Below are 27,403 nucleotides of genomic sequence, written 5' to 3' on the forward strand. Positions count from 1 at the left end.
TTCCAATTGAGAAATTAAGTCCTCTCTCGACTAACAAAAACCAAACTCTATAAGTCGCTCATAATTCCCGTCCTGCTATATGGTGCAGAGGCTTGGACGATGACATCAACTGATGAATCGACGTTGCGAGTTTTCGGGAGAAAGGTTCTGCGAAAGATTTATGGTCCTTTGCGCATTGGCCACGGCGAAAATCGCATTCGATGGAACGATGAGCTGTACGAGATATACGACGAAATTGACATAGCGACAGCGGCTACGCTGGCTAGGTCATATTGTCCGAATGGACGAAAACACTCCAGCTCTTAATGTATTCGACGATGTACCCGCCGGGAGAGCAGAGGAAGAGAAAGACCTCCACTCCGGTGGAAGGACCAGGTGGAGAAGGACCTGGCTACGCTTGGAATATCCAATTGGCGCCACGAAGAGGAGAAACGACTGACGCGCTGTTGTTAACTACGCTGTAATCGCGTAAGCGGTGTCTACGCCAATTAAGAAGAGAAGAATACCCTGTAGCTCCAAAAAACCCCTTTAAGCTGTCTCTCTGTTTTCCAAAGTTCTAACTCTTTAATTGCCATAATTTCTTTTTAGGTTTAATTCCATCTTTTGTTAATGTATGCCCTAACAATTTCGTTTCTTTTTTTAGAAAGCTACATTTGCTTGCTTGAATTTTTAAATTGTGATTCGGTAAAACCGCGAAAATTTGTTCAAGATTAGAATATGCTCTTCCAAGGGCGTTGAAAAGACAATATCATCCAGGTAAACCGGACAAATTTTGTTTATGAATTCTCTTAGAATCTCATTCATCATTCTTTGGGACTTGGCTGGGGCATTTTTAAGCCCAAAAGGCATACGGACGTACTCATACAGTTCTGCCGGATTAACAAAAGCTGTTTTTTCGATGTCTCTTTTTGTCATTAATATTTCGTGATAACATTTGGCTAAATCAATGGTGCTAAAGTACTGTGCTTTGCCTAAGGAGTCATTTTTAAAAGTTCATGCAAGTGAGGAAAGTTCTCTGATCGCCATTCACTTGGGAGTGGCCGGAAACGATTCTTTTACATATGACTCAAGCAGCTCACGACTTCCGGTCTTTGACCAAGTATCCTCTGGGTAGCCTAAGAACATTCGTTCGAAGGCGAGCTAAAGTGAGAAGGCGTAATATCTCCCACATAGGGTTGTGCGCTGGGTTTGGGACCGGCCACGTAAAAAATACCCCCAATGAAAAGGAACAACATGCCTCGGATGAGAGACCTCCCTTTTGATGACGACCATGGCAAACGAAATAAGGACTATGATTTGAGTGCATACACCTAGAATATCCGGACCCTTAATTGGGAAGATGCCGCTGCCCAGCCGGTTGATGTCCTCGCGAAAATAAAGGCTGACATCAAGTAGGTCCTTGTGACTTTTACTACAGTGGCCATATAAAGGAGCGCAAGTTTGGTGTTGGGTTCGTGGTGGGAGAGAGGCTCTGTCGCCGAGTACTATCATTCCCTCCGGTGAATGAACGTCTAGCCACAATCCGCATCAAAGCGATGTTCTTCGATGTCGAGAAACTGCAACCACAACAGACAGTCGAACGATTTGCTACTCGGCTTGCAAGCCTGCTCTCTGAGAGCACTCGTCAACAACTCGGTATAAGGGAATTTTGGGACGGCATTTCAAACTCCTTATGTACAGCTGCAACCGAAACCATTGGTTTTCGGAAAGTGCAAAAGAACAGCTGGTACGACGAGAAGTGCCGTGTCGCAGCGGAGAGAAAACAGGCTGCCCACCTCGCAACGTTACGATCGACCACAACACGTGCGGGATGGGAAAGATACCGAGAGTTGAAGAGGGAAGCGAGACGCATTTGCAGACAGAAAAAGAAAGAGGCCGAAATGCGTGAGTACGAAGAGCTTGATAAGCTGGCCGACAGGGGTAATGCTCGAAAATTCTACGAAAAGATGCGGCGGCTTACAGAAGGTTTCAAGACCGGAGCTTACTCTTGTAGAACCCCCAAAGGTGACCTAGTCACCGATGCCCAGAGCATACTTAAATTATGGAGGGAACACTTCTCCAGCCTGCTGAATGGCAGTGAAAGAACAACGCCTGGAGAAGGCGAACCCGATTCCCCAATCGACGACGATGGAGCCGACGTTCTATTGTCCGACCATGAGGAAGTTCGAATAGCATTTACCCGCCTGAAGAACAACAAAGCGGCGGGGACCGATGGATTGCCGCCTGAGCTATTCAGACACGGCGGCGAAGAATAGGGAGCATACATCAGCTTTTTTGTAAAATATGGTCAGACGAAAGCATGCCCAACGATTGGAATTTAAGTATGCTTTGCCCAATCCATAAAAAAGGAGACCCAACAATCTGCGCCAACTACCGTGGGATAAGCCTCCTCAACATAGCATATAAGGTTGTATCGAGCGTATTATGTGAAAGATTAAAGCCCACCGTCAACAAACTGATTGGACCTTATCAGTGTGGCTTTAGACCTGGCATATCAACAACAGACCAGATATTCACCATAGGCCAAATCTTGAAAAAGACCCGTGAAAGGAAAATCGACACACACCACCTCTTCGTCGATTTCAAAGCTGCTTTCGACAGCACGAAAAAGAGCTGCCTTTATGCCGCGATGTCTGAATTTGGTATCCCCGCAAAACTAATACGGCTGTATAAACTGACGTTGAGCAACACGAAAAGCTCCGTCAGGATCGGGTTTCAGACAAGGCGACTCCCTATCGTGCGACTTCTTCAACCTGCTTCTGGAGAAAATAGTTCGAGCTGCAGAACTAAACAGAGAAGGTACCATCTTCTATAAGAGTGTACAGCTGTTGGCGTATGCCGATGATATTGATATCATCGGCCGTTAGTTCTGCTTTCTTCAGGCTGGACAAGGAAGCACAGAAAATGGGTCTGGCAGTGAACGAGGGCAAGACGAAATATCTCCTGTCATCAAACAAACAGTCGTCGCACTTGCGACTTGACTCTCACGTCACTGTTGACAGTCATAACTTTGAAGTTGTAGATAATTTCGTCTATCTTGGAACCAGTGTAAACACCACCAACAATGTCAGCCTGTAAATCCAACGCAGGATTGCTCTTGCCAACAGGTGCTATTTCGGACTGAGTAGGCAATTGAAAAGTAAAGTCCTCTCTCGACGAACAAAAGCCAAACTCTATAAGTCGCTCATAATTCCCGTCCTGCTATATGGTGCAGAGGCTTGGACGATGACAGCAACCGATGATTCGACGTTACGAGTTTATCGTCCTTTGCGCATTGGTCACGGCGAATTTCGCATTCGATGGAACGATGAACTGTGCGAGATATACGACGACATTGACATAATTCAGCGAATTAAAAGACAGTCCTGATGGACGAAAACACTCCAGCTCTGAAAGTATTCGACGCTGTACCCGGCGGGGGAAGCAGAGGAAGAGGAAGACCTCCACTCCGTTGGAAGGACCAAGTGGAGAAGGACCTGGCTACGCTTGGAATATCCAATTGGCGCCACGTAGCGGAAAGAAGAAACGACTGGCGCGCTGTTGTTAACTCGGCTATATTCGCGTAAGCGGTGTCTACGCCAATTAAGAAGAAGAAGAACTTATCCTTCTAACGCCATACTGTGTAACCCAATCAGACTTATACAACGTGAGATACATGTTACTAAAACCATCTATTGGAAAAATTATGAATTTTCTCACTACCTAATACGAGTACTCTCAGCTAGCTTTATTGTGGAATTTTACAAAAAGTTATTGTTCGCTTCGCAAAATTTGCGATAACATACTAATTCTTGATTTCGCGTACAAAAAAGTCTGGTATTAGGTCTACAACTTCGCTTCCGTCGAATTTTAATGTTTGCCGAATTAATAATAGGGTGTTGTTCATATTTCGCTGATTAGTCTATTTCTTTGTTTTAATTTTGTAGTTTAATTATTACTTATTTTCTATTTATAGTATTAACTTTATAGAAAAATTTCTGTTTCTTTACAAGATTTAGTGTTATAGGTATACTGTTTTAACTATTTTTTTTTCGTCTATGAAGAATAAGTTTTAAATTCAGAGAATGATATAGTCTCGTAAATAATTATCCTTCGCCATATTTAATGTGCCATGCATGTTCTGCGGTTATACCTCCATATAGGACTCATCTTGGTTTACATGGCTTTCTGCAAACTATACGAAAGGGCAACACATCCTTAATGTTGATTGTTATTTAATTTAATTTTCTATCAACTGTCAACTTCTGCAAACAATTTAATACACTATTTATTTAGTCTGGTATACCATTTTAATAAAATTGTTTTTTACTGATACTGGATGTAGCAAATAACGACAGTAAATAAACTGTGATTTCCATTTCTTTAAAATTTGCTTTTTTTGTAAGTATTCTAACTAAGAAGAAATAATTTCGAATTTTTTGTTTGTGCTTCGAATTGGAAGTATTTTATCTGTGAATGGCCTTAAATAAATTTTTATACTAAAATCAGTAGGCTCAATTTAAGAAAAATATAGTTTCTCAGTTTAAATGATAATTACTTCAGACTTTTCAAGGGTTGTACTTTGCTATTATGTACTGATTTGAATTAATGTAGTGGTAAAATTTTTCCCTTCTATGCCAGTTTTCAGAAATTGTAAGTACGTATATTCACATGCCAAGCAAACGAGGTTAATAAACACGGAAAAAAACGCAAATGATCTAATTGTTGTACGGATATACTACTTTCAACAGGTAAAGTTATCATGCCTTTAGTTGATCAGTAACTAAACGTTCATAGATATAAATGTCTATTCCCAGAAATATTATTTATTTATTTACACATATGTCAGCGCTTACACGAGTACATGTGTGTACAAAGATGTGCTTATCTACAAATATGTACTGACAAAACTATTTACAATATGTATTAGTCATATATATTATGAATTGTTAAGGTGATTTAAATTGTGATTCCTTGTTTCTCCGCTTCTTTCTTATATTTGGCTGCATATATACCCTCAGGGTCATACTTAGCTTGCAGTTGCTTCCATTCTTCGGGTTTGTTATCAATGACATAACGTATAACTTTGTCAGTATTTTGTTTCTGTTTTTCACTACATTTGCTGCATTCAGTTTTCAGTGCATCTGGAAGCGTCTTCTTTAGTTCTCGTCCCTCTGGTGTACACTTGCCCGTTTCAATCAAACATTTGAAATAATTATTGAATAAACGATCTGACTTCAATATTTCATCAACGTCAATATTGTCATATTTAGTTGTGTATTTATCTTCGGCAGTGGTGAAATAAGCTAAAGCTAAAACGCCGGCCAATATAAAGAGTTTCATTTTATATTTAACTGTTCAATGCCTGTAAGGAATAGAGATATATGAGTGATGTTGTAAGTGGAAAAAACTTATAAATGGTGGCAAGTCCTCTAACAAAGAAACGCTTTTTTCTATTTACGGTTTTTCCATTCAAAGAAATACTTAATTAAGAAAACTTGCATATAATTTAATATAGTCGCACGCATAATAAATTGTTATTTGTATGTTAAGATGATGGCTGTTGAGTTTGTAACTGTCACTGCGAGAGTACAACGGTTGAACACTGTAATTATATTGCATGCGCATACATTAACGTATTTTGTTTGCACTTATTGTCAGCAACCAAGTGCAAAAAAATACACATGAGCGTTAATATATATATAATTATATATTTATATATATATATATATATGTATATATATGTGATATATATTAAACATACATATATATAAATAAATATGTATATATATACATATACATATATATATATATATCACCATATATTGTCCTACAGAGATGTAGTTAAATTTGTCATTATTCTACTCATTATGTAATGAAAAGTATTGCTCAATAATTGATCACAACTGATAGTTGCTTTTGATAAACACTTTACAACCTTGAACACAATTTCATTTCAATAAGCAATAAAAAAATTGTAGTTGAGTTTAAACTTACAACGACAAAAGAAACGAAACAAAAGACTTAAGCAACGAACGTACACCGTGTTGTATCGTAAACTTACAGCAACTGCAAAAGCTATCGAAACTATCTCGCTTTTATAGCTTATGCGAACGAAGCAATCAATGCTAGTTATTAGTTTCATGGGTTAATTACCTTGTTAAATGCTCTTATGTACATATATATTTAATTTAACAAACACATATATATCCCTTTAATTTCATAAGAAATAAGCAGCTATTAACTTAAAAAAGTTTAGGTCACTGATGAGTAGTTTTCGATTGAGTTTTCTGACATAATTTTCTCCTACTTGTATCGAAAGCTCACATGTTCACCTTTAAATTGTTAACTACATACTCTACGCATATATATTTTTTGTACCTTGATCATACAATACCTATATATTTCTAAATAGATTTATTGTTAAATAAATACGTGTACATCGGGTGAATTAAGCACAGTTGTTTTTTGACAATACATCTAATTCCTGCAATATTAAATTTTGCACAATTTACAATTTTTTACAGATTACACCGCATTTCAACATAATTTTGCAAAAGCAGTGAATATACATATATAAATAAAAACTTTCATACAGGTTATATAATATAGCTCATTATTTGTTCACTTTGTTACAGCAATTTTTCATTTTCTTGAAAAAGCTTTTAAATAATTTTAAGGTTGTCATAAGGATAGTGTATTAATTTACGGGGAATACCAGAATGATTTTGTATTATTTCAACAAAAAATTTAACATTTATTTCACCAAAACTACTTAAGGACTGCGTCGTATAAAATTGTCCGTTACATTTTTTTCCATATCGTGCAATTAAAATTTTTAAATAAACAAATTTTTATCTTAGTAGCTCTGAAATAAATGCCAAAAAATATTATGCATTCGTTAGAGTCAATAAAAATTTATTTAACGCGAAAATGGCAAGCGAAGTGGAAGTGCGCGAAAAAATTATTAAATTTTTTCAAAAGAAACCGCAGTGGTCGTTTAAGAAAATTGCCAAAAAGGTAGGGGCTAACCCTAAAACCATTTCTCGCGTTATTAAACACTTTAAGGAAAATGTGCGTATTGACAGGAAGAAAGGTTCTGGTAAAAAGACGGGGCCACATGATAGGGAGCAGGCGAAGAACGTTGTTACCATTCTCAAGAAAGACCCAAGCATTTCGGGCAGCAAATTGGCGAGGAAGACTGGCTGCTCAGAATCTTTCGTACGCAGGAGGAAGAAAGAAGCTGGGCTGAAGACGTACAAGGTACAGAAAGTTTCGGATAGAAACGCCGTCAAGAACGAAACCGCAAAACAACGAGCTAAAAAGCTGAGGAAAGATTTTGTCAATAAATTCGAATGTTGCATAATGGATGACGAGACCTACGTTTTAGCGGACTTTTCTCAGCAACCTGGACAAGATTTTTTATTTTTTATTTTTTTTTTTCGAGGAAATTTTGCTGAAAAATTCAAAGCCAAAAAGGTGACAAAATTTCAAAAGAAATTTCTTGTGGCAAAAGGAGCAGCTCATTCGTTTCATCGGGTAAAATTAACAGCGAAATATATGTGAAGGAATGTTTACAAAAGAGATTGCTCCCATTTTTAAGCCAACATGAAGTGTCCACGTTTTTTTCGCCTGACCTCGCTTCATGTCACTATAGCAAAACAGCCTTAGAGTGGTTCCAATGGAATGGAGTGATTTATGTACCAAGAGAAGCAAATCCACCTAACTGTCCAGAACTAAGGCCGATTGAGAGATACTGGGCTTTAGTAAAAAGGGAGATGAAGGCAACAAAAAAAGTGACCAAAGACCTTCAAAATTTTAAAAGAAATTGGTCTTCAGCAGCTATGAGAGTATTGGACACTACCATAAAAGCACTAATGGACGGGGTTCCGGAAAAATAAAAATATTTATTAATAAATTTGAAATAAATGTTCTTAATAAAATATTTTAGTTTATAAAAATCGGACAACTGGTTTAAAAGATTTTTTAATTTTTGTAACGGACAATTTTATTCCACGCAGTCCTTATGTATTATGCCTATTAACGAATGACGGTATACGCAACATCTTTATAATACAGTTTTGTAGATACTTCAAAATATTTCATTCGCTTTTAATTTTGCCAATTTAGGAGAACTTCCATTTTATTCTTATAGATATTTTTTGTAATAGTAAACAAATCGTAAAAACTTAAAATTCATTCAGATACCAATAATGTTATCGGAATGAAACGAATAGAACCGTTGAAAAGTGCTGTATCGCACATCTAAAATAGGAGCCACAAGCATCAAATATCAACTATATTCTTTGCCAAACTGTACTTAATGAAATACAGAGAGTTTTTTCTTATATTTTAAAGAAATTAAGTAAACGTGAAATAAATCAATTTAAAGCCTTGGTCTAGACCCGTATCCTTAATATAATGATTTCCAGCCATCTGATGAACGTATTCATGTATTTAAGCTCGTCTCTTTAGTTTGATCATTTTAAATGAGGGCAATCTCAGTGAGGATCGTGGGCAACTCAAAGATATTCCCACGCTAAAGGGAGAACCAGAAACTTTGTTTACTTTCATCAGTAGAGTTGACTATATTTTTGGCTTTACCAAACTAATAACCTACGTCAACAGCGCATTCTATTCGGAACTGTCGAACGAAACCTGAATGGTCTTGTAACCAGATCCTAACAAACATCGAAAATTGGCCAACCCTGAAGCTTAGATTGATTGCGGAGTACAAACCCCAGACACCAACTACAAATTGTTGGAGAACTTCCGCAAACCCTTTACAAGGAGAGTCTGCGAGCATTCTGCGAGGAAGCTGAGAGACGACGACAACTGCTGGTATCAAAACTGCACCTAGAAGGTAATCAGGTAAATCTCGTCATTTATTTGCAAGCGATTAGGAAGTCAATAAAGATATTAGTTCGTAAACTACCATTTCAATTATTTACCATTTTGGCTCACCAGATTAAAAACCATTAATTTTTGTAGCACAAAATGAGGGAATTTATTAAGAAGATGCTATTTTTGAAAAAAATAAATACGTTGAAAATAAAAATAAGATACTACCAATATCCACAAGTAATGCAACCAAATTATAATACATACATGCAATCATCCACAAATATGTTGGATGGTATATCTTTCCATGATGAAACCTTACTGAAAAAACAAATTCGCTTAAGGATTTAATAAACTTAACTCCACTCACGGGTTTCTTAATTATTCCATAGCGGCCACGCTATGTGTTTGCTGAATGTGCAATTACATCCGCTCATTTGCTTATTGTGGGTGTCATATACTATATACATATGTATATATAGTATCTGGTCAACAGAGACTGTTGACTGTCAATCATTCAATAACAACAACAATCAACAATCTCGAGAACATTGACTTTTGTTAACTACTCCCCCTCAAGTTGCTGACAGTCCTTGATTATTTTGTAGTTACTAATGGCCCTTTATACTTCCTTTTTTGCCTTTTCTTCAAGATTTGCCTGATAATGATAAAGCCACCACAGGTGATACTGAGAGCAACACCGACCGTAAAGTAAACTTTATGCCATCCGGCAGACTTCTATTCGTTTTTAAAATCTCAAATGACGTGGAGGTTCTCATTGTCCATTCTATGGAGTTGAGACATGCTTAGACCCGTGTCGTGACTGATGATATTGAAGAGATAACCCTGTTCTACCTCGCGTTCTGTCTCTTTTTTCACTTTGATATATTCTGTATCATTGATGATTGCAGAAGAACGGAAAGTGATAAGATATATCCCGTTTGTAATATTCTCTATACCTTCGTCTATACTGACTTTTGCTCTACTTGTGTGATGGTCGTACGCAGGTATCTTGTTTTGTTAATATGCTATGGTGTCATCTTGTACCTGCAATGAAACGTGGTTGTGTGACACCGGGAAGATTGTGAATTCCGTGCAAATGAATTTGATTTTAGAATATGCTACTAATATATGGATGACATTCTCGGACTGGAGGGCCTTTATTTTAGATTCCGTTAGACTAGTACATATAAAGTTTGATATTTGATTTATTAACTTTTATTACTTGCTAATAGTATTTCATACCAAAGCGGTGTATCGGGCAACTCATTCTCAAATTTTCTTCTGGATTGATTTGAATCATGTGGTTCCCCCCAAAGTGTATCATACCGTGCGGACCCCAGATGCTTACAGCGTAGTCTTGCCAATGTGGAACAAGTGCATAAGAGATGCTCTATTGTTCCCCTGGTGCAATGCTCTATACATTGCCTGCAGTCTTTTCGTTCTGTCAGCTCCATTATGCAGCCGTGTGCCGCCAACAGCCCGTGAACAGTTAGTATTCCGATCATGTTCTAACAGACACTTCTATCGAATGCTAGTAAGATTTTTTTGTATTTCCGATCTACCGTTTTATATATGACTTTTGTAGTATTTTAGGATTTTTTACCATGCTTCTATCTAGATCGTCGTATACACAATGCAACTGCTTCCCACTGTTGATCACGTTTTCGGGTGTTAGCCGTACACCATTCTAGGCAATCTCGACCACTATTTCATTGCCCTCGACGCCTTTATGATCTGGCACATAGTAGAAGTGAAGTTGCGTACTCCCTTCATTCCACTACTGTCCGGCTTCCCAAGACACTTCTGGCCGATATGCGAAACGAGGTTACTGCCTTGATGCTTGCTTGTAGGTGCTTTAGAGGCCAGGTGCTATTGCGGCTTTCGCAATAGCAAAGACCTCAGTTCGAAATATACTATAGAAAATAATTCGAGCTGCATTCGGGCTGCAATCATGAGAGTGTACAACTGCTGGCGCATGCCGATGATATTGATATCATAGTCCTCAACACCCGCGCCGTTTGTTCTGCTTTCTCCAGACTGGACAATGACGCAAAGCAAATGGGTCTGGCAGTGAACGAGGACAAGACGAAATATCTCCTGTCATCAAACAAACAGTCGTCGCACTCGCGACTTGGCTCTCACGTCACTGTTGACAGTCATAACTTTGAAGTTGTAGATAATTTCGTCTATTTAGGAACCAGTATTAACACCACCAGCAATGTCAGCCTGGAAATCCAACGCAGGATTGCTCTTGCCAACAGGTGCTACTTCGGACTGAGTAGGCAATTGAAAAGTAAAGTCCTCTCTCGACGAACAAAAGCCAAACTCTATAAGTCGCTCATAATTCCCGTCCTGCTATATGGTGCAGAGGCTTGGACGATGACAACAACTGATGAGTCGACGTTACGAGTTCAGCGAATTAAGAGACAGCAGCTACGCTGGCTAGGTCATGTTGTCCAAATGGACGAAAAGGCTCCAGCTCTTAAAGTATTCCGCAGTACCCGCCGGGGAAAGCAGAAGAAGAGGAAGACCTCCACTCCCTTGGAAATACGAAATGGAAAAGGACCTGGCTTCTCTGGGAACATCCAATTGGCGCAACGTAGCGAAAAGAACAAACGACAGGTTTGCTGTTTTTAACTCTGCTATAATCGCGTAAGCGTTGTCTACGCCAGTAAAGAAGATTTGAAATGAGGAAAGTAGTGTGGGGCAATTGTCCTACTACAATTATTTCCCACCTGAGCAGCGATAACAACATCTGATGAGTCGACGTTACGAGTTTTCGAAAGAAACTTCTGCGGAAAATTTATGGTGCTTTGCCAACAGCGAATATTACATTCGATGTAACGATGCTTTGTATGAGATATACGATGACATTGACATAGTTCAGCGAATTTAGAATTCAGCGAACAAGTACCATAGTTTACCACTAATCGAAATAGATATAGGGATATATTTATATATAAATGAGATGACTGTCTGTCTGTCCGTCCATCTGTGCAAGCTCTAACTTGAGTAAAGAGTGAAATGTCTTGAGGACGCTTCTTAGCAAAAAGTGGGCGTAATCGGACCTCTGCCACACACACAAATTGCATTGACCAAAAATGTATAAAGTACCATATTTAAGCACTGAATTAAGATATATAGTGTAAAAACTACAAAAAACACGTTAAGTCAAAAACCAAATTCGATATATGTATGTATGTATCGGGTGATTTTTTAAGAGCTTGATAACTTTTTTTTAAAAAAAAACGCATAAAATTTGCAAAATCTCATCGGTTCTTTATTTGAAACGTTAGATTGGTTCATGACATTTACTTTTTGAAGACAATTTCATTTAAATGTTGACTCATGTGGTTTCAACAAGATGGCGCTACATGCCACACAGCTCGCGATTCTATGGCCATTTTGAGGGAAAACTTCGGAGAACAATTCATCTCAAGAAATGGACCCGTAAGTTGGCCACCAAGATCATGCGATTTAACGCCTTTAGACTATTTTTTGTGGGGCTACGTCAAGTCTAAAGTCTACAGAAATAAGCCAGCAACTATTCCAGCTTTGGAAGACAACATTTCCGAAGAAATTCGGGCTATTCCGGCCGAAATGCTCGAAAAAGTTGCCCAAAATTGGACTTTCCGAATGGACCACCTAAGACGCAGCCGCGGTCAACATTTAAATGAAATTATCTTCAAAAAGTAAATGTCATGAACCAATCTAACGTTTCAAATAAAGAACCGATGAGATTTTGCAAATTTTATGCGTTTTTTTTTAAAAAAAGTTATCAAGCTCTTAAAAAATCACCCGATATATACATTATTAAATTTAGGTGATATCACAAATCTCGAAATCCGTCTCACCGGTTTCAACTAAATTTGGTAAATGCCATTTCTCTAAAACTTTGATGTTACAGTGATGGGTGATATTGAACTACAACCACACCTACATCCCATACAACACAATTTTCAAATTCATTTGAAAGTTTCACTTGCCAGTATTCAAATCAAGAATGAATTAATCAGCTTTTCACGCAATCTATCGTATGCTGTTTTAACGGGAAAGGTGCGAAATTGCTATCATACAATTCGAACAACAAACGTAAGTTCGAAATTCATCGAGTGGCAGTTAGGGAATCCATATTTTGTTCGTAAATTCAATTTGAATATAAACGATTTCAGTTTTATTTATCAAAATTTTATTTTTTTGTTCTTGGCTTATTTCGAAATGTCAAAATTCAGAATTAAGTAAGGTAACAAAAGTTTCGAAGTTCGTCGAGAGAAGACTTTTCTTCTCAATTGCCTACTCAGTCCGAAGTAGCACCTGTTGGCGAGAGTTATCCTGCGTTGGATTTCCCGGCTGACATTATTGGTGGTGTTTACATTGGTTCGAAACTAGCGAAATTATCTACGACTCCTAAGTTATGACTGTCAACAGTGACGTTAGAGCCAAGTCGCGAGTGCGACAACTGTTTGTTTGATGTCTTACCCTCGTACACCGTCAGACCCATTTGTTTATCTTCCGTGTCTAGTCTGGAGAAAGCAGAACTAACGGCGCGGGAGTTGAGGCCGACGATATCAATATTTCACACAATACGCTCGATAGAACCGTACATGCGATGTTGAGGAGGCTTATCCCACGGTAGTTGGCGCAGATTGTAGGGTCTCCCTTTTTGTGTATTGGGCAGAGCACACTTAAATTTCACTCATTGGGCATGCTTTCATCCGACCATATTTTACAAAGAAGCTGATGCATGCTCCTTTTCAGTTCTTCGCCGCTGTGTTTGAATAGCTCGGCCAGCAATCCATCGGCCACCGCCGCTTTGTTGTTCTTCAGACGGGTAATTTCTATTCGAACTTCTTCATGGTATGAAGACACGCTGGAGACGTGTCTTCCGTCTATCACAACATGATCGATCTGGTTGGTGATTTTTCGATCTGGAGACAGCCAGGTGGTTTGATAAATTTTCTTATGCTGGAATCTAGTACTACAGATAACCACATTTCGGGTCCCGGTGAAGTCGATCAGCCTCAACCCATTTCGTCGTGGAGGCAGAATTTACCGACCGTAGTGTCAAAGATACCTTCTTAGCCTCCCGTGGCGTTAAAGTCGCCAAGCACGATTTTGATATTGTGGCTTGGGCAGCTTTCAAAGGTGCGCTCCAAGCGCTCATAGAAGGCATCTTTGATCACATCGTCCTTCTCTTCCGTCGGGGCGTGGGCGCAAATCAGCGATATTTTGAAGACCTACTCGTCTCAGTCCTTGTCTCGGCCTTCGCATTTATTGGACGGCGTCCACTCTAACGAGGACATCAACCAGCTGGGCAGCGTCACCTTCCCAATTAAAGGACCGGACATTCCATGCATGCCCTCGTAACCTAATACTTAATTTGTTGTTTCTTTTGATTAGATGCGTTTTTTACGTGGCGGGTCCGAAACCCAGCGCTCAACCCTGCGAAGGGGATGTTTCGCCTTCTCACTTTAGCTCGCCTTCAAACGGATGTGTTAGGCTACCCAGAGGATATTCGTTAGTTGACTGTCGAGGCGGATAGACGTGCGTGCGAATCGTTGCGATATTTCAAAGTGTTTTTTCGGCGGTTTGCTTTTGTGCGGTGCGATTTAGCTGGCACCGTTATTGCCTGGCGCGTGTGCGTAGTACACATTGTTGTGGTTATCCACGTTGTTGTTATTGGCGGAAGCTTCGCACGGTTCCAGTGCAGCACCGTGTTGTTGGCATTCTTGCTGACTGGACTGCCTGACAGTAGTACTGTGCTGAATATCTGGCGTTTAGTTGGCTCAGTGTCAGAAAGATCTGGACAGGATTGCTCGAAGGGTACAAGCGACTCCTGTGAGGAGAAACGGCGGTAACAGCGAATTCGGTTCAGCGCCACATCGGTCGACTCAGGACCGTTATGGGGACATTGCCCGGCTGGCGGCCAATAGAGTGGCCTTAGTCCGACCACTGGTTGGGGTTGTGGGCTGTGCCACGGCGAGCACGTAATAATCGACCGCTTGGGTGGTCGCTGTTATTGAGCGGGCCTGCGCGTGAGTCGCATTTTTCAATGCGTTCAGACGCACGTACCTGGAGAGCAGCTGCTCCAGAATCCTTTCTGTCCAAGAGCCTTCTGCGCGAGTGGTACGCTGGAGAATTAGTTCGACTGAAAAGGAGTCGGTTAGGGAGAGGCCTCCTGGACGGAAAAGAAGGACTAAGCGTCGGGCTGTTAGAGCTTGCGCCTCCAGCACCTATGCTGGAAGCTATCGCATCGATGACGCCGAAGCCTGAGGATACCTGTTCGGTCGTGGTAAGAAGTAAGGGGCCTTCAACTTCCTCTAAGGAAGTAATAAAAAAGGTGGTCAAGGAGGTGGGTCCCTCACTTGGTGTGAGGTGGGTGACCGCTGACGGTAACTGTCAGGGCTCTTATGCCGTAATGTACCGAGTTGGGGGGTTGTATGGTTGAGGGTGGATGTGATATTGCTCTACTCCAGGAGCCCTACGCCACCAACGGTTAAATGGCGGACGCGTGAGTTAACCTTGAAGAGGACTGTCAGGTGATTTAGACGGAAGTTTCAACGCGCCCGACGGTCCAATTCTGATAAGCTGTCCCAACTTAAGTATGAATTTAGTTGTGCGGATAGGGAGTATAAGGAAATGATAGTGAAAATTAAAGAAGAAGATTGGAAGAGTTTTGTAAGAGAGAATAGAAACGACCCCTGGGGTCAGATCTATAGGATCTGCCGGAGTCGTAGGAGGGAGGATTTCCTTTCTCTTCGCGTCGATGACAAACCGTTATCGTCGTGGAGAGAGTGTGCGGGGGTTCCGTTAGGTGCGTTCTTTCCTAAGTCGGAGGTGCAGATACCTCAAGCACAAGAGGTGCCTGTTCCTCCATTAGATGATGGCGAGTTGGGTACGCTTTTGGCCTTGTTAGGTCTAAACGGTCAGCAGGTTTTGATGGTTTGAACGGAGAGATGTGTAAAAGATTGTGGAAGTTTATTCCGGAATACCTGGAGGCCATTTATAATAAGTTTGCCTGGGAGGGATGCTTTCCACGTGAGTAGAAAAGTGCTACGGTTGTTCCTCTCCTGATAAGATCAGGAGCGATCCTCGATCTTATCGGGGCATCAGTCTCCTTCCAGTACTTGGAAAAGAGCTGAAAAGAGTCATGGTGTAACGGCTTCAGGTGCTAATGCGGGGTATGTGGTCGGATAGGCAGTTTAGGTTCAGGAAAGGACGCAGAAAAGATGGGAGGAGATCTCTTAGAGATGGTGAATACTTGGGGTATAGGTGTAGGGGTTGACATATCGAGGAAAAAAATGGTGGCAATGTTGCTTAATGGCAGATTGTCACCGGTTCATCCACCGAATGTCCATATGAATGGGGTCATATGTGACGCAAGTCAAATATCTGGGGTTGACCATGAGTGAAAGGATATGTTTTACTCCACACTTGGCGAATGTGAAGGAGCGACTGCAGGCAACCGTGGGAAAAATACGCCGCATTTCGAGGAGTGATTGGGGTCTCGGACGTCGTGCTGTCCGCACCATATATGGTGGCTTGTTTGTGGCCTGGGCCACATATGGAGCCCCTGTATGGCATTCGGGACGCTGGGTTCGTTGAGGATAACCCAGACTTCAGATTTTGTCTGAGTTTGGGGTTTTTGCTTACGTGGCATGGGCCTCTGAATGCATTTTTGCATCAGAGGTAGCTAAAGGATAGGCCGGGGTGTTTTTGTGGGGCTGGGGTAGAAAATTGGTTGCATTTAATTGCAGAATGCCCGATGTACTCGGACATTAGGGATCTGGGTGGTATGGGGATTAGCTGGACTGATGGACGATTAAATGTTAGTGGTATCTCCATTAGTCGGAATACCGAACAGTTGGGGTCGTTTGCGCGTGAATTGTTTAAACGGCGAAGGCGGTTAGCTGGGAATTAGAGTTAGTTTTTGTACGAGTGGTCTGTGTATGGGGTCCAACCCCTGGCCACCAGTCCAAAGCCAATACGTCTACGGGGTCTGACCGGAGACCTAATTCTGGTACCACGTGGAGCAGGAGCCCTGGAGTTTACTCCAACCTGCTCATGCGGACTGGCCCCTTGGGGAGTATCGTGGTGGTTGTGGTTAAAACCCAAATGCGGGAAGAACTGACTTTGCCAGTTGAATGTGGAGTTGCATTGCAACCGGGTGCCGGACCCAAAGCACGGCAGAGGCCTCAAAATTTTAGACCTGGGCCTCGACCCCGACCAAGGTGGTTAGTTTTTCCATTCCACACTGCCAATTGGTACTGAAAATGCTTAGCATTCTCAGGGCGCTGATCAACGCATTGATTTGATCCGCTGTGCTTTTGAGCGCCGTTGGGTAAGGTTGTCGTCAGCAGGTACCCACATTAAACACACCGGACGTTGCCCAGAGGATACTTGGTCAAAGACCGGAAGTCGTAACTGCTTGAGCCATATGTAAAAGAATCGTTTCTGGTCACTCCCAAGGGAATGTAGAACTTTCCTCACTTGCGTGAACTTCTACACGTGACTCCATCTTCCTTTGTGCGAATAGTGAGTAAAAATTGCGTATATCGAAATAAAACTGTTCAAGCGCCTAGGTACCCTTATATGTGGGCTCAGTGCTTATAATAAACTTTTTATCGAAAATATCGGTCAATGTGTGAAATAAATAATTGAAATTTAGAAATAATGCCTTCCTTAATGTAGTACGTCTGTGAGCTAGAAAAGGGTTGAATTGGGTCAATAACTCTCTTAGCCCACTATGTGCTTATTGAACTGAATTTTTTATAATTCTTGTGCAATAAACATTGAAGAGTAAGCTTTTCGTTAAGAATGCATTTTAAATGATTTTAACTTTGGGCTAAAGGAACCTATGATATCTATGGTTGTTACAAAGCCTGCTTTTAAATATTATAAACACCATATTTGTGTGCTGTGGACATTTCAAAACGCCAAGGACTAAAGAGAAGCAAAACGCTTCAAAAGTATTATTTTACTCAAAAAGTAAATTCATAATAGCAAAAGTTTTACTGTTTACCTTCACAAAACTTGTGTTAAGTCTTTTTCTCATTCTCTTTCACTTTACTTTAACCCATTGTCTACTCTTTACTTTAACCCAGCCTTATTATTTATCTATCACATATATTAATTAGCTTTATTGAAATACATTTTATTTATTAAAACGTCACCCTTTTTACTATCGTCTGAATCAATTTGTATGGCTTCCTCCATACATTTCACAATATCTTTAATTAATTCGATTTTTCGTCATACTCCATTTTCTTTAATTTTATTTTATTTTTAATTTTATCCAATTGTAGCTACGAATAAGAACACAAAGCGAGTTGCTCGTCGCAGTTTCGAGATTTCACTCCATGAACTCAGTCTTTAATTTTTTTTAACAAATGATTTCACTCCATGAACTCAGCAATTTTTTAACATATCTATGGATTTTTGCGGCAACTCTGCAGACACCCTAAATATAGCAAGCAGAGAAATGACTAATCGACAACTATAATTAAAAACTTTGCGTTACTTGGTATTGATTGAAATGTTTATGCTTTTCATCTTAAATTTAGAAATTTTGGAAATTAAAAATAACCAATGTGCATTTGATGCCTGGGTTTCTAACTATATATTGAGCTTTCAATTCAAAACAGATTTTAATTTTTCACTACTGCTACTAATAAACAAGTGCATTAAAGGCTTTCGATCTATGAGCAAGCCAATACGTTGAAAAGGATTTATATTTTATTTCATAAATACATATATACATACACTTTATTTTATATACAATGACGTTCAACAATTATTAAATATTTACATTTTAAAAAATTAAATTAGTACTACATTTTGTAATAGATTCACAATGTACTGGCTTCGGTATTTGGAATGTTATTAAGCCCAACATCTGGATTGTTCCAATAATAGTTAGGTGGTCCTTGACTGAAGCAATATTTCATATTAAGAGGTTCATCGTTTTCAACATAATACATCAAATAAAAATTGCACATTTCATCCTCATTTGTAGCTCTAAAAACAGAAATTATTACAACAGTGTTACTTTAAAATTGTTTTGCCTTTTTACCCAATTTCTGTAATTCTCTTCCGATGGCTAATCATTGTACACCTTGCAGCAAGATAATCACCGGCTATTATTGGATCGCTGTTTTCAACTGGGTAAAACATTTGTGGTGTTAAGGGATCCCTTTTGCCTAAGAGTGTCCACTGATGGCTACCATGTTCGTCAGTCCGGACTCTATATCCAGATACTACTTTCCCAAGGCTATGTGTGTGAGTACGATAAGCTATTGGGTGTATTGTTTTATTTTCATTTATTTCGCAAGCTGTCTCCATGTGTTCAATTGAATTTGGTGGAATAAGACCTGCTGTCCCCAGAAGCAGTACTCCGGCCAGCTTTTTCAAACTGTATAACAAATACACATATATTTACAAATATTATTCAGACACATACAAAGTAGGAATGTTAAATTTAAACATTTAAATGATAACTTGAATTCGTTTGAGGTAGATATTATACTTAGTATTTCCATAAAATCTCTTACAAAGTGTACAGTTAATAGCTTTCCTTATGATTATTTTTATCAGATATGGAGTTATACGCAGTTGTAATCCTTTCAACACATTCTACGTTAGTGTGAAATAACACCCACCGAAACAAAAAAGCCGCTCTCAAAATTTTTGTAATTTTGATATTTAAAGTAAACAAAAATCGTTTCATATCTCTTTTTTAAGAGCAGTGTGACACTTTCAAATTTTTTTTTTTGCTTTTTCGATAGTTTATATTGCCAAAAATATCCTGTGAAAACGTATCTTGAATAATTTTTAATAACCGCTTACAAACATATATTAGTTTAAAGTTTTTTGCTGACATTTTTCAAAATTGCTCACATCTTAACATAAGAGAAATTAACCGACCGACTTCAAATTAAAACTGAGTATTGTTAAATACGATGTTTTTCATGGGTCGAAAATTGTCAATTTGGCATTAAAGAAACGACCATTTTTTACCTAAAAAAACGATTTTTTTTTTCAAAATAACGCCATTTTGTCAATTTTTGATATTTTTCAAAAATTGTAGGTCATTGTATAGGAAATGTCTTAAAGTTTAATAAAATTTTTGAATTTTTTGTCAGCAGTTGGGGCACTTTTTTTTGGAACGAAGACAGCACATAGCTCCGTTATTTTTCAATATTTTTGTTAAAAAATTCTTAAAATATAGGTGAAAATATACCTTATTACGTCCAAAGAAGTTTAAAACATTAAATCGATTACTTTCTTTAAAAAAAACTCACGAAAATCGTCTAATTTTTCATGCGTTATACTGGTATAGCTCCTTAACTTGTGGTGCCACCTTCAGCGTTTGTGACACTTTCATCTCTTTATACTCTCGCAACAAAGTTGTTAAGGAGAGTATTATAGTTTTGTTCACATAACGGAAATGTCCTTAAAAGAGTCAGATAAGGGTTATTTTGAATTTTTTGTCAGTCCGTCTGTCCGTCCGTGCAAGCTTAACTTGACTTTGAGATATCATGTCAAGTGTCATAACTAAGCCATAAATAAAGATATTAAAGTGAAATTTGGCACATAGGATCGCATTAGGGAGGGACAAATTTGGACGTAATTTTTTTGGAAAAGTGGGCGTGGCCCCGCCCCCTACTAAGTTTTTTGTACATATCTCGGAAACTACTATAGCTATGTCAACCAAACTCTGTAGAGTCCTTTCCTTCAGGCATTTCCATATCAAAAATGGAAGAAAACGGATAACAACCACGCCCACCTCCTATACAAAGGTTATGTTGAAAATCACTAAAAGTGCGTTAACCGACTAACAAAAAACGTCAGAAACACTAAGTTTTACGGAAGAAATGGCAGAAGGAAGCTGCACCCAGGATTTTTTTTTAAATTGAAAATAAGCGTGGCGTCACCCATTTATGGACCAAAAACCATATCTCAGGAACTACTCGACCGATTTCAATGAAATTCGGTATATAATATTTTCTTAACACCCTGATGACATGTACGAAATATGGGTGAAAACCACCCCTTATTCCAATATAACGCTATTTTGAATTCCATCTGATGCCTTCTCTGTATTATATATACATTAGGAACCAGTGATGATAGCGGAATAAAACTTTACACAAATACGGGATTTGAAAAATATGTAAATGACGGATCATGAAATCTCGATTATCACTTTATCATGCCACCTTATAAAATGTTTGTGACACCCGAACTTTATCCTTACTTGTTTTTAGATAGATTCGTATTAAGCGTTTAAATATTCGGCGATTACTGCTTTGAATCAGACTTCTTCTATTGTTTCCCTCAATTTAACTATTGTTTTGGGTTTACTTTTTCACATTTTAGTGTTTATTATAACCTTACGTTCTCTATTGGATTGAGATCCAGACGCTTAACGGCCAATCCAACGAAATAATACCCAGATCTTCCTTTAATTTTCCAATCTCAAATGTCAAAATCAAACGAATTCATATAAAATAACAATGGAAAAAGTTTATTTTTAATCTAACTTATCCGCTTTTTTAATTTCCTGATCATGAAAGGCTTTTTTAGAGGTTTTCGATTTTGAAATGTTCAAGTTAAGATATCTTTAAGTGATTTCTGCAACTCTGCTCTAATCTCGGCTGCGTCTTTGTAAACTTGTTCTTATATTAGCACAGTCTGCTGTTAAGCTAGTGTTGATTTTTCTTTCTGAAGTTTTGTTCTTCGCTATTTCACAAGTTTTACGATACTTTTCCACAAAAAGTCACACTGAGCTTTCGTTAAAATGAGCTTGTGCAGTTATTTGACGAATACACCTTATTTGACGAGCCAACGATATAATCTTTTATAACTTTTTGTAACAAAGAATGCTGCGTTTGCTCAGGCGTGATTTTGTTTTCTTTAAAAGGAAACGCGGTTCACAAGAGCTAATCACACAATGGAGTACTTTTGAAATGAAATAAAATGTATTGCAAAATGTCCAAACATTTTCCACAGTAAAACCATCGCCCGCTAAATGAGAATTCGGGGAAAACCAAATATGGTTTACAATTCATTTGTAAAAAAAACACACTCGCTGCAGCTTTTTTTTTGTTTCGTTGGGTGCAGATAAAACCCGATGACAACCCCACCCTACTAACTACTAAACTACTAAAAACACGATAACTCATTAACTAAACATGCCAGGATTCATATTCATAATGCAAATAATATAAAAATTGAACAATGGGCTTGGAATCGCCCGTCTTTAGGTGGGAACCTATGTATATTTCAAAAATTAATTGATCAATTTCTACCGAATTCGGTAAACTTAGACAACAACCACGCCCACTTCCCATAAGTATAACTTATCAAGCCACCAGATATTTATTGGCGGAAATGAGTGTTGAATAATCATAAGATTATATGACAATCCCCACAAATCAACAAGTGAAATAATGTTGGAGTCTGGAGTTTATTTATCACATGAAGCAGTTCGGCAAGTGGTTCTTGAAAAAAATATTCGCCAAGAGCTGCTGGAAAAATATTTTCCTATCAAATGTGAATATAGAAAAGCGACCGTCGTATACCACAAATCATATTTCACATACGGATGTACGTAAACAGCAACTTCGGTCCCTGGTAAGGGAGTGTGCATTGGGCGCAGGAGTAGTAGCCTGCGTTGCCCCGGGCGGTACACCCATTCCTGCCTATTTCGGCCCGCCCCCTCTACACACAATGCGCTGGAAGAAATATAGGGAGAATTATTTAAGAAAAGATACCAAAAGCAATAGTAGCAGTGTACACGACTGCTTGACGAGCAACGGCACTCAAACCCGTGGCAGTAGGATCGCAGAATCGGAACCGTCCAGGAGAACGCCAACCTTTAGTGGTCCTTGCGTCGAAGCTGATCCCTTTAGACGCGCACCAAGACTGATGCGATCACCTAAACATGGGCTCACCGTGGAAAGGCCTGAAAGAGCGAGATCGTCACCACCAGCGCTGAAAGACAGCACGCCTCGAGAGGAACTTACGCAACCAAAAGGGACATTATGTCTCAGCTGGGAGATATGATCAAGAAGCTAACTGAAGCAATGAAACTGCCTCAACGCTCTATCAACAATCAGATACGTGATCTGCTAACTTCTGTGACGAAGCTCCAAGAACGCGCCTAAAGCGAGTATAACAACAATATCAAAGCAACCAAACGAAATGTCCTCTTAAGACACGCAAGAGTGGATTCAACACCAAAAAGGCCCGGCGAGGATGAGCACCTAGCGCGCAAGACTCCACCAAAGAAAAAAGCAATTCAAGAAGAAATGCAAAAGAGGCCCACTGCTAGCAAAAGGAATGAAGGCGACATTCCTACAAAAGGAAGGAAAGAGGATGAAAACGATCGGATTCCGAGACCGGACGCAATTATAATTTCACGCTCTGGAAACATGCGGACGACATTGCTGTGCGAAGGTCCGCATACTGGTGGAACGAGGAGATTAGCGCACTAAGAAGCGAGGGTCATAGAGCGAGACGCCTCTCCCAAAGAAACTTAGGTACGCCAGAACATACAAGACTGCGAGAATATTTTAAAAGAAAGCGAAATGAGTTCAAAGAGGCTATTAAAAGAAGTAAGACCTTAAGCTTCAAAGAACTATGTGAGAAGGTAGATGCCTATAAAATAGTAATGGCAAAGGTCAAGGAGGGTAAAAACCAGGCACCAACCTGTGCGCCAGGAATTGATGGCATCCCAAACAAGGCGCTTTAGATTGCAGTTAAACACATCAAGAAGGCCTTCGCAGAAATTTTTTCTAGGTGTCTAAACGGAGGCGTTTTCCCAAGAGTATGGAAGAAGCAGCGCCTGGTTCTCCTCCAGAAGCCAAACAAACCGGCGGGCGAGCCAAGTGCGTATAGATCACTTTGTATGATCGATACGATGGCCAAAATATTGGAGAAGTTGATCTGCAAACGTTTGGAACGTCACCTAGAAGGAGAGCTGCCTGGCTTGTCTGAAAACCAATTTGGTTTCTGAAGACATCGGTCCACCATGGACGCAGTCGGAAAATTGACGGACATTGCGGCCAAGGCCATAGAGGGAACCAGGTGAATGCATGGCGATAAAAAATATTGCGCAGTTGTCACCCTTGACGTCAAAAATGCTTTTAATTCTGCATCCTGGCCACATATAATTAGGGCTTTAGAGGCAAGAAACACTCCGGGATATCTACTAAGGATAATCAGTAGCTATCTATCTGATAGACTGCTACTGTACGACACTGATGCCGGCCCAAAAAGCTAGGTGGTGACAGGTGGAGTACCGCAGGGCTCCGTATTGGGTCCGTTACTTTGGAATGTGCTATACGACCGGGTGCTACGCATACCGCTGCCAAAAGAGGCTCAAATAATTGGCTATGCAGACGACATTGCTGTGACGATAGTTGCTTAAGAGCTCTCCCAAATTCAAAACTTCTGCAATGCGACCACAGCAAAACTTAAGGACTGGCTCACGGAAACTAAGCTGCAGCTGGCCGGAGAAAAGACGGAAGCGGTGCTTATCACGAGCAGGAAAAAACTAAAAACCATCACCTTAAATATCGATGGATACAACATTACAACGCAAAACTCCCTGAGATACCTTGGCGTTATGATTGATACGAGATTGAATTTCAAAGCGTATGTTGAAAAAGCCTGTAGCAAGGTAACTACTGTTACAGCGGCCCTGTCAAGAATAATGGCTAACACTGATGGCCCTAGTCAAAGTAGGAGAGCCCTACTAGCTAAAGTAAGTCAGTCAACACTGATGTATGCGGCCCCTATATGTGGAAAAGCACTGCGCCAAAAAACAGTGACCAGGCTATGCGCCATCAAAGTGGCCTCATTCAGAACGGTCTCACATGAAGCGGCCAGTATCATATCAGGTCTTATGCCTCCGGACTTAATGGCCTCAGAGTTACGTAGAGCCTACCTAAAATCTAAAGCTATGAATAGGAGTCTTACAGCTGACGATACTTTTATCTGACGCAATTCTTGACAAGCCGTGGCTGTTTCAGGGAATACCTTTACAGATTCGGCCACGACGCACAGTGGGGTAAATGGTGCTCAAAATGGAGATTAATTCCCACAAGTCTTCTAGTTAGGGAAAAGTTATTTTTTTTTTAGTTAATTAATCATAAAGAAGTAAAAAAAATAATGCAATTCGAGTTTTTTGATTGTTTTTTTTTATGTCTTAAAAAACAAAAATATGCTGAACATCGGTTTTCTAAATTTTTAATTTTTTTAAGCTTCAAATTTTATTTAAAATATATAAACTGTTTCTTCATCACTATAATCATATTCATGATCATTGTCGTCTTCGCTTGAATTTTTATCATCGCCTTCATCATCATCGTCATCAACTTCATTATTATTGCCACTCTCATTAAATAAATAACATTTTTGTGTAGATGTTGTTTCTGTTAATGCTTTGCATACTTTTCCATCAACCATAGATAAAATTAAATTGTGTTTAACTTCCAAATATTTATTTCCATAAGGTATAACCGAATTAACAAGATTTCGTATTTCTATACCAACTCTTTCGTTTTCAGTTCTAGAAACAGCTGTGGACTCTTTTACAAATTCAATTTTTAAAGGCCTGCAGAACCTGGTAGAAGCTGGGCGCGGATTTTGCCACATAATTTTGCTTCCACAAATCAACCTGATTGGAACAATACAGGTGATGAAAACTGATGAATCATTTGCACCCGGATTATGGTACGCTTGCTTATATGAGCTGTGTCCAGAGCTTCCATCGAATCCCCACTTAGTGTACAAGCATAAATTCGTCATTTCCTCATCGTTCAATGTTTTAATTACGTTATTTTGGGCTAAAGTTATACGCTCAGTGGTATGGTCTAAAAGGGCTTGCAAGCTTACTTGTGCTGAAATCTCGCAAAAATGCATGCTCTCACGTCTAGGATAACAATCTTTTTTTGCTGATTGGACATATGAATAGCAAGGAAACCTATCTGGAGCAGATTGCCTTATAACATTGTACTGTTGTCGAGATAACTTTGCTTCCACCAAAACAAATAAAGCGTCTTCTTTGGACATTTGCTGTGATAGTGATGATTTGGCAATACTTTTATGAAATTTTTCGCTCTCGATGGTGAACTTGCAACCTCTTTCACTAACTTTGACGCTTCCACTTGCCCTGAAGCTCTAAAACTCATTTGTGCAGCATAAGCTAATAAAGGCAAAGGCAACTATCACTTAAAAATTTACTTTTTTTTGCTTCGTTTTCTCATTTGATTCTTCAAATGAAAGTTCTTTGCGGCCACGTTTCATTCCTTGTGAATGGGTGAAACCTATCAAAAAATCCAGCTAACTTTGGTTTATTCTAAGGAAACGCTCTTCATTCCTATTGGCTCTGCTCCAACGAATTTTAAATTGACTAATAAAGGTTTTTATCCTGTCATCAAACTCTTTTATAAATTCATCAGATGGCTCAATACGCTTTTTCAATTGCTCTTTTAAAAATTCAAATTTTTCATTAAATTTATCACAGCCAGAGTTTTTCATTATGTCATAAAGATTTTGACGAGGAACCCAAATTACATTAGAACTGGTTCCTATAAGGAAGATAATAATATTTTTATCCTCTTTAAATGTAGTCAATGTCGGTATCGCTTTTACCATGTTAGTTAAATATTCATCACTATTGTTATTTCTCTCGACTGCACATGACATACAAACATTAGTAATAAAAATTGCGCGGGAAAAAACAATGTCGGTTATCATGATTTTACATATACCCTAAACCTTAGATAAGAACCTTATGCCATATTAATTAATTATTACAAAATGTAAGAAATCAAAATTTTATTTCAAAAATGTATGTGATGATGTTTATTATTATACATATGTAAGTAAAACGCGAATTTTAGACTATTCCGGAATATGTTCTTATGCATTTAAACTGCCGCTTATCGTAACGTAGGGTGTGAACAAAGCAAACAGGCATCCACTGAACAACAAAAACAATAACAAACCTTTTTTTTGCAATTGCTGTATTTGTTCTTCTTCTGCCTTGAGAAATTCGTGTATATTTGACCAGGCAGTTCGCATAAAGAAATGCACATACTGAGAAAGTACGCAGTATTGGCGCAACTTTTTTTTTACAGAAAGAAACTACAACAGCCATAGATTACAGGAATGAAACAAGATTTGCTTTACCCCGCTTAACTCACAACTATATGTCTGCATATAAGGTCGAAATCCCAATATTTTAAGGCTTTCGCCCAAAATAAATTAAAATACCTAGAAACACGTAAAAACACAAATGAAATCTTTTTGTATTTACTAAATTACCTGAACAAGAAGGCTCCATTACAATTTTCTCAAGATTTGTCCAGTTAAAGAAAATAAAAAACTTCGAAAAATGAAAAAAATCACGTATATCACTGTGCGCATACAAAAAGAAATAAACTGGCAATTTTCAGAGAAGATTACAAGAAAACTGTAAATTTTTTGCCAAATATTTGTTCAGTTAGTGATGTCAAGAATTTTTATTCTATTGACGTTTGATATCAGTTGATGTTGAAAATTTTCTTGT

General features: G+C 39.0%; 2 protein-coding genes and 1 long non-coding RNA gene across 6 annotated transcripts in view; 1 reads left to right on the forward strand and 2 right to left on the reverse strand.

Moving 5' to 3' along the window:
• Positions 1-4,779: 4,779 nt before the first annotated feature.
• Positions 4,780-6,094, reverse strand: LOC126756599 (ejaculatory bulb-specific protein 3). Its single transcript, XM_050469796.1, has 2 exons — positions 5,977-6,094; positions 4,780-5,344 (listed from the first exon to the last, which is right to left on the reverse strand). The coding sequence occupies exon 2, from the start codon at positions 5,320-5,322 to the stop codon at positions 4,939-4,941; it is 384 nt and encodes a 127-aa protein (XP_050325753.1). The 5' UTR covers positions 5,323-5,344; positions 5,977-6,094; the 3' UTR covers positions 4,780-4,938.
• A 283-nt stretch (positions 6,095-6,377) lies between these two features.
• On the forward strand, positions 6,378-26,708 carry LOC126756609 (uncharacterized). 4 transcript variants are annotated; one of them, XR_007666607.1, is made up of 3 exons: positions 6,378-6,577; positions 8,455-8,850; positions 25,398-26,708. It is a non-coding gene; the product is annotated as an uncharacterized LOC126756609 (long non-coding RNA). The 4 variants fall into 4 exon arrangements; XR_007666604.1 differs by having other exon boundaries at positions 6,381-6,577; positions 8,608-8,850; XR_007666605.1 differs by lacking the exon at positions 6,378-6,577 and having other exon boundaries at positions 6,587-8,850.
• The window catches only part of LOC126756581 (peptidylglycine alpha-hydroxylating monooxygenase), a 38,184-nt gene continuing 29,317 nt past the window's right edge, over positions 18,537-27,403 (reverse strand). The window contains exons 7-8 of the mRNA XM_050469771.1: positions 18,896-19,234; positions 18,537-18,840 (exon numbers count right to left, since the gene is read on the reverse strand). Coding sequence (XP_050325728.1) covers positions 18,672-18,840; positions 18,896-19,234 — 508 coding nt within the window. The 3' untranslated portion in view covers positions 18,537-18,671. The remainder of the gene's footprint in view (positions 18,841-18,895; positions 19,235-27,403) is intronic.

Source organism: Bactrocera neohumeralis, chromosome 4 (assembly GCF_024586455.1).
Source record: "Bactrocera neohumeralis isolate Rockhampton chromosome 4, APGP_CSIRO_Bneo_wtdbg2-racon-allhic-juicebox.fasta_v2, whole genome shotgun sequence".
Taxonomy (NCBI): domain Eukaryota; kingdom Metazoa; phylum Arthropoda; class Insecta; order Diptera; family Tephritidae; genus Bactrocera; species Bactrocera neohumeralis.